This window comes from Etheostoma spectabile, chromosome 8 (assembly GCF_008692095.1).
Source record: "Etheostoma spectabile isolate EspeVRDwgs_2016 chromosome 8, UIUC_Espe_1.0, whole genome shotgun sequence".
NCBI lineage: Eukaryota > Metazoa > Chordata > Actinopteri > Perciformes > Percidae > Etheostoma > Etheostoma spectabile.
The window spans coordinates 28,886,457-28,894,204 of record NC_045740.1 but is presented as its reverse complement, the minus strand read 5'-3'; the positions used below and the strand labels follow the sequence as shown (position 1 = coordinate 28,894,204).

Genomic DNA, 7,748 nt, shown 5'->3' with positions numbered 1-7,748 from the left:
TGTCCCTGTAGACGCAGCAGGGCCGTACTGCCAAAGAAACCACGACAGTACTCTTTGTTTTCTTTCATATTTTGTGCAAATGATTTATTTTGTAAGGTTGACAAATGCCAATAATTCCTTTTGAATCGATTGACCCCCACCATTGCTTTAAATGACAGTTTGACAAGTATCATCGCAATCAGTCACGTGCACTGATATGACTGATTTTTGGTGCCAGCTAGTATTTTAGGTAATTGGCCCATTTAAAGTCCAGCACTTTATAAGAGAGTCTTGTACTGTACTAGCAGTCTATGTGAGAGAAATATGAGTATACTATGAATACTCCTAAATCATAAATACAATCCAGGAATAATCTTGGAGCATTGAGTGATCCTCATGGTGTGAGGTAAATGTCTGAATTGGAAGGCTGACCGCCATTTTCCGGATCTTCCATCTGAAATGCATATTCTTTAAAACTCACAAAGACACAATTATTTCCCATGTGTACGGCCCTGCCCACATCAACAGACAAGTGCCTCATACTGCAGTAGTAAGGGCTAATGGTGAACTAAGTGGAATGGCAAAAATGTGTTATATGCATCTTACGTATACTACAACCAAATGGTCAATGCAATTTTCTAATAATTGCTCTTTCTATAAATATATGATGGGCCTGTTTTATAAAATAGTGTTGCCCTGAAAAATAGAGCATCTAGTTTGTTTTGTCTTGGCTTCAGTTGAAATAGCCCCTTCACACACTTCATTTTATGGTCAGTCATACAGCAGGACGGGATAACGTGCCTCAGGATGAGCAATGCATTTATCTTTTATTGTACCTCCAATATGACGCACCCGCACATATTTGCTTTTACTTGCTCCATCTGTAAGTGAGGATTCATACTTGACACAAAAATATGCATCTTGTACAGAAAGACATGTCTAAAAACCTCCGCACGGAGCTGTTGGTACTTTTATGATATATGCATTATCAGTTGCCAGTCTGATTGTAAAATGGGATTTAGATGGAGAAAAAATTGGATTGATTGGTTCTCTCAAATTCATTATTGAACTTGACTGTAATGATTTATCTGAGGAATTCCCATCAATGGAAATCTGTTATTGTTTTGCCTACTTAGAGGAAACTGACCGTCTAGATTGGTCAGAGTTGGGAGGTAATGCCTTACACTGCTATCACTGCTGCCTTTGACCCCCAGATTGCTTCCTCTGCTGAGGCTTTATGTTACCAACACTGATATGTATCCATCATACAGAGCATGTTTTTGCACATGTAAAAATGGCAAGATGACATCCCTGGAGCTTTTTTAAGAGGGAAATGTCACAATAAATTCAACAGCCCCAGCAAGGTATTTACATGGTTGCATGGCCATGAACCACCATCCAATTCCAGGTATTTACAATCTTAAATTTAAGTGTTTTTTTGTGTATTATTGGAATTATTAGATTATAGATGCATTCATAAGAGATATGAAAGGAGTTAATTTGCTGTCTTTAAGTTTTGAAATGGTCCAATTACTTAATATGGGACTTATTATTTAATATGAAGCAGTGCCACAAACATAATTAAACTACTTGCAAGTCACACATGAAACTAACTCAGATAACCTGTCTTCCAATTATCTTCGGTTCAGTTTTCTTGCTTCAGTAAGAGACAAGCATATTGTCTAGTCATGTCTCTCAGCCCCTCGGTATAATACAGTCAAACTTAAACATTGTGTGTCTCCATCCAGCATCATTTCCAAAGGTTTGATCTCCCATTGTATGTTTAAGAATTGCAAAGTGAAAACTATGAATGCCTGTATTTGCTGTCAGATTGGTTTCCCTATACCCTGTGTGGTATTGTCATTGGTAACAAACCACATAAAATCCCTACTTCTGCAATTAATTATTAAAAGATTTTAGGTAAACATGAACTATTTACCTCAAACATGTTGTTGCTTCTTTTTGCCTGTTGCATTAAAATGTAATGCAATGCAACACCGTTTCCTATGGACCAGACTCCAGTCATTTTGTTTGATTAAAATAATGTATGTAACTTTATATAACTGTATATTTTTTATTCAAATAATGACAGCTCTTGACTTGTTAATTTTTTTTGTCCATTGTACTAAAAGACTTAATCACTTTTTTCACAAATTTACAAAAAATGAAGAACATACACCTTGTAACAAAAAAGAACAAAAAAAAAACTGCTTAATTTTCAGTTTGTAAACCTACTTTCTAAAGTGCGATACAGTCTAAGAACAATGACATTTACAAAAAGAAAAATGTGATTCTTGATTTGTTAAATTACATTGACATTGATTTTAGTTCCTACGTTACTGCGTGTTTCCGGACAAGTAATGATGTAACACAGTCTGTCTGACTCTCGCAAACATCCGCTGTTTGCAGGATTACGAAAGCGTGACTAGTGACTACATGTAGGCTAACTGCGCCAGTGGAAGTAGCCAGATGGCCTTGTTTAGATGGCTTATTTAGGACCTCGGCTGGGACAGTCACGCATCGTTGTCCCCTGTGTGTCCGCATTCAGACTGCTCGGTACGGCCGGGATGGCTGACATGGGTCTGGCGATGAGTCGTTCCCCGCTGGAGCGGCTCGACTTCGACAACGTCGCCCTCAAGAAACTTCCCCTGGACTCGTCCGAGGAGCCGGGGGTGCGACAGGTGAAAGGAGCGTGCTTCTCTCTGGTGAAGCCGCAACCGCTGACCAAGCCCCGGTTCGTGGCTGTGTCCCACGAAGCCCTGGCGCTGCTGGGGCTCAACGGAGAGGAAGTCATGAACGACCCGCTCGGGCCGGAGTATCTCAGCGGATCCAAAGTCATGCCCGGATCCGAGCCCGCAGCTCACTGCTACTGCGGCCACCAGTTCGGCCAGTTCGCCGGGCAGCTGGGCGACGGGGCAGCCTGCTATTTGGGGGAGGTGACTGTGCCACCCGGCCAAGATCCAAAACTGCTGCACGAAAACCCGAGCGGCCGGTGGGAGATCCAGGTCAAAGGAGCTGGAGTGACTCCTTTTTCCAGGTACCGGGGGTTGTTTTTTGAGTCAGTTTGAGTGTTATTTTGCTTGAACTCTTATGAAAAAAAGAGAGATATGTGAACCAATCATAAACTTTATATGTGTATATGTATGTATGTATGTATGTGTATATATTTATATATCTATGTATATATATCTATATATAGATATAGATATGTGTATGTATGTATGTATTTATATGTGTATATTTATGTATGTATATGTATGTATGTAAATATGGAAAAGAAAGACACGAAGAAGAACCTAAGCTATACAGATCATCTAAAAGGGCACATGTGGTTGAGTTTTAGAGGGACAGTTACACTTTGACACAGGTTAGATATGGGTTATCCAGCATAACTATCTGGATAATCAGAAAAATGGACCTTTCTTTGTGATGTTCTGTCTAGTCTGTCCTCCATAGAACAGCTGATGGGCGTAAGGTCCTGCGCTCCAGTATAAGAGAGTTCCTGTGCAGCGAGGGGATGTTCTTCCTGGGTGTTCCCACCACCAGAGCGGGCTCCGTGGTGACCTCGGACAGCAGGGTGGTACGAGATGTGTACTACAGCGGCAACCCTCGCCACGAGAGGTGCTCTGTGGTTGTCCGAATTGCTCCCACCTTCCTCAGGTGAGTCAGTGCACACATTGTCCCCCACGTTCATCTATGATGGATGCCTGAGCTTCTTGAGATGCAAGAGTTGCTTGTCTTAGTTCTGCGCTCTCTGAGCAGGTTTGGATCCTTTGAGATCTTCAAGCCCGCCGACGAGCACACAGGCCGCCAGGGTCCCAGCTACGGACGTGATGAGATCCGAGGTCGGATGATGGATTATGTCATTGAGATGTTTTACCCTGAGATCAAGCAGAATCACCCAGATAGGGTGGAGAGAAACGTGGCTTTCTTCAAAGAGGTCAGGGCACACTCTCTCCCATGCATTTTACACATTTGAGCCAGTGAAATTGCACATGAGTAATGAATATAGGGCTAATATGTTTCCCAAGGTTTACTCTAAGTAAGTAGCCAATTCAAGACTTAACCTTACCAAGAACATTTGGATCCTCTTATCCCGTTAAGCTGCTGTGGATGGTTCAGGGACATGTGCTGAGTCACTGTGACATGCTCAATATGAGATTAGGCATTCAACTCTGGATAGATACTTTGGACATTTCCCTCATCTAATTAGTAAGAAATTGCGGATGTTTTGGGGAATACAGTACAACCCACTGATATTAAATGACTGTCTCCTCCCTGTTTGTAGGTGGTGCGCCGCACGGCTCGACTCGTGGCTCTGTGGCAGTGTGTAGGTTTCTGCCATGGAGTCCTGAACACAGACAACATGAGCATTCTGGGACTCACGCTGGACTATGGTCCATACGGCTTCATGGACAGGTCAGACATTTGCAGTGTTTTTGGCCATTTGGTTTAATTGATCCTTCAGTCATTCTGTTGGTCCTGTATGGTTTATGGTTATTTAATATTTCAGTCAAAAGAGCCTTCTTCTTTTGCTGCAGCGTCATCATCATACAGGAGTCTCCATCCCTCATCAGATTAAAGAAAAACATCTTTCCTCCTCTCTCACAGGTTTGACCCAGATTTCATTTGCAATGCCTCCGACAACTCCGGCCGGTACTCCTACCAGGCCCAGCCGGCTATCTGCAGGTGGAACCTGGTGAAGCTGGCGGAGGCTCTTGCTCCAGAGCTGCCCCCCGACCGGGCTGAGGCCGTTATGGACGAGTACCTGGACCTGTATAACGGCTTCTACCTAGAGAACATGAGGAAGAAGCTGGGCTTGTTGAAGAAGGACGAGCCCGAGGACGAGATCCTGATCACTGAGCTGCTGCAGACCATGCACAACACAGGTGGGAGGGCAGGATGTATAGGATCAGTCTGACGAGAGAGCATTAAATCCAGGGAGAGGCAACGAGTTTGAGGGTGCAATCCATACATTCAGTACTGCATATGGGGGGCTTAGTCAGTAGGGTGTTTGGTTGGGAACCGCAGGGTTGCTGGTTCAAACCTTGTATGGACCAAAGTATGGTGGTGGACTGGTAGCTACTGGGCACTGCCACGGTGCTCTTAAGCAAGGCCAACTGATCAGGTCGCCTTTCCATGGACAGTCCCCCCCCCCCTGACGTCTCTTCATTAGTGCATGTATAGGCATAATGTTTGTCTAATTCAGGCCTATGTGTAATAACAGAGATTGAGTGTAAATTCTAATGACATTATAATAAGAAAGGATACATTAAAACAACATATTTAATTAAGACAATTTATTTAAATAACCAGAGATCATTTTGCAATAGGATCACACCAGCTGCCATGCCAAATTTAGGCCATAAATTGTGGGGGCTACTTGCAGGGGCAACTTTCTACCTCCTTGGACACCCCCATGTTTTAAACTTGGCCTTCTTTGACGTCAACTACACCCCTGTAACATTTACTGTGTGTGTCTCGCGCTTGCGATGCTATCTCGGTGACAAATCTGTCCACAGACATACAAACCTCAATGAAAAGTGCTTAAAACCTCTAGGGTAGTTCCTGCCACACTTGGTGTCTCCAGACCACATTTAGACACGAACACACACACAGACACAGTGCACTAACCGTGCTCCAGTAAATACCAGCCACGATGCGGCTAACCTTTTCTGTTCCCCTGCTGCAGGTGCTGACTTCACCAACACCTTCCGTAGCTTGAGTCAGATTTCCTGTCCCACTGAGGGACAAAGCGAGGGTGAAGACGAGCTTGTGAAGAAAGCCACAGACCTCCTGCTGGAGCAGTGTGCCTCCTCAGAGGAGCTCAAGGCCGCCAACAAACCCACCATGGACCCACGGTGAGCTAGCCATGCATGCTGCATATTTTACAATATGCGTTTTGTCTATTTCTTACCATCACAGAAAGGAAATGTAAATGAAAGCCAGTTCTGTTATTTTATGGTAAGTTTTTGGGAACAAAATGGTTAATGCAGCAGAAACCTGAACCATATTTTGCTGTGGATATTCATGGTTGCCACTAGATGAATCAATGTTTCTGGCCACACCCTGGACCCTGATGAAGAAAAGAAGTAAGATTATTATTATTATTATATACTGTAATTGGGCACATTCACGCTCCCCAGAACATGTTATGTGCTCATGGCCTGTCTTTTTCACACCACCCTTAGGACAAAATTGGGTTTTTCTTCAAGTAAAATTATAAGAAAAGCAAAATTATGTAGTTAAATGCTCCAACTGTCCCAAACTTTTGTTTGGTGTGATGCACATTGCAGCCTCCAGGTGCCACTAGTAAGGCTTTACATTATAGGTCTTGTGTACATGGGTATGTGAAAATTGATGGACCACAGAGCATCCGTTTGAGGGTTATAAAGAGTCTTGGTTTTTTGGTTAGTTCAGTGCAGCGGAAAATGGAAATATTGCTGAAACTGAAATATCACAGTTTAAAGTTATTATTAGTGTTAGCAAGCATTCATTTGGAGTTGTGTTCCTGGTCTAATATACACTTTCCTTTCAGCTCTGTTTGGCATCATAAATCATATGAATAGGTGCAGCTTTAAAGATATAATATGTAACTTAAAATGTAAAAACGGCAAGACCCACGTTACTTGTTTTGTACCCAGAAAAAAATCTGTAATTTTAATCAAGGACAGGGTCCCTGTCATTTGTAATAGCAAAGAAACTGCTACTGTCAGGGTTTTGCGACAGTGCTAGAGAAAATACTGGTGTGTACAACAATACCATGTGGAAGGATGCTAATTATGTCTGGTCTTTTTTTGGAAGCCTTAGAGGGAAAATTGTATGATGTAAATATCAGATCCTAAAGAAATGATAGTAACACAACTGTGTTTTGTGCGAGTAAAATTGTAGCCAGTGGAACAGAACCTACTAGTTCTTCTTGTTACTTCAGATTCTCCTTAACATATATAACAACAGTTAAAACCTGGTTTGCCTGTACTTGCAGCACTGGTCCCCTGCTTTATCCCACATGCCAAAAAAAGGTCATGACGTGTGTGTTTTCTGTCTGCTGTTGACAGTGAGCTGGCAATGCTGCTGTCCATGGCTCAGAGCAACCCAGCGCTGTTCCAGATGATCTCAGACCGGACGACGATCGCAAGGCAGTTGGAGAGACTCAGCAGACTGAAAGACCTGATGGAGACCAGCGAGGAAGAGCTGAAAACCCAGCAGGCGGAGGAGTGGAGCCGCTGGATCACACGCTATAGGTGAATCAAAATAATGGGTGGATACTATAAAGAGAGATATGTTAAGGAAATGATAGAAAGAGAAACAGCTGGCATGTGAAACAAGTGTAGAGGGTGGAGGAACTGCATGGACCGGATAAGAGATTTGTGGATGGTAATGGGTGGAAGTGTTACTGATAAAGGGGGCAGACAGAGAGAAAGAAGAGGAAGTGGGGTGTGTCTGACATTGCTCGGCTCTCCGACTGAGCATTTTGTGTCCCCACTGCGGCAGGAAGCGCCTGGCTCGGGAGATGGAAGGCCAGAGTGACGTGCAGGCGGTGCAGGAGCAGAGGGTGACGGTGATGGACAGCACCAACCCCCGCGTGGTGCTCAGGAACTACATCGCCCAGAACGCAATCGAGGCTGCTGAGAATGGAGATTTCTCTGAGGTCAGGACTTTTACTTTCGTACACCTGAATGTCAGTTTATCACCTGAGTAGAGAAAATAAAAGTAGTGATACAAGATTAAAATTCACTTAACCCTTGTGTTGTCTTCCCGTCAAAATT

At 43.4% G+C, this 7,748-nt stretch overlaps 1 protein-coding gene across 1 annotated transcript in view; it reads left to right on the top strand.

Moving 5' to 3' along the window:
• The first annotated feature begins 2,318 nt into the window (after positions 1 to 2,318).
• The window catches only part of selenoo1 (selenoprotein O1), a 7,109-nt gene continuing 1,679 nt past the window's right edge, over positions 2,319 to 7,748 (top strand). Inside the window, exons 1-8 of the mRNA XM_032522591.1 lie at positions 2,319 to 3,016; positions 3,436 to 3,639; positions 3,742 to 3,919; positions 4,268 to 4,398; positions 4,591 to 4,868; positions 5,672 to 5,840; positions 7,038 to 7,223; positions 7,474 to 7,630. Coding sequence (XP_032378482.1) covers positions 2,463 to 3,016; positions 3,436 to 3,639; positions 3,742 to 3,919; positions 4,268 to 4,398; positions 4,591 to 4,868; positions 5,672 to 5,840; positions 7,038 to 7,223; positions 7,474 to 7,630 — 1,857 coding nt within the window. The 5' untranslated portion in view covers positions 2,319 to 2,462. The remainder of the gene's footprint in view (positions 3,017 to 3,435; positions 3,640 to 3,741; positions 3,920 to 4,267; positions 4,399 to 4,590; positions 4,869 to 5,671; positions 5,841 to 7,037; positions 7,224 to 7,473; positions 7,631 to 7,748) is intronic.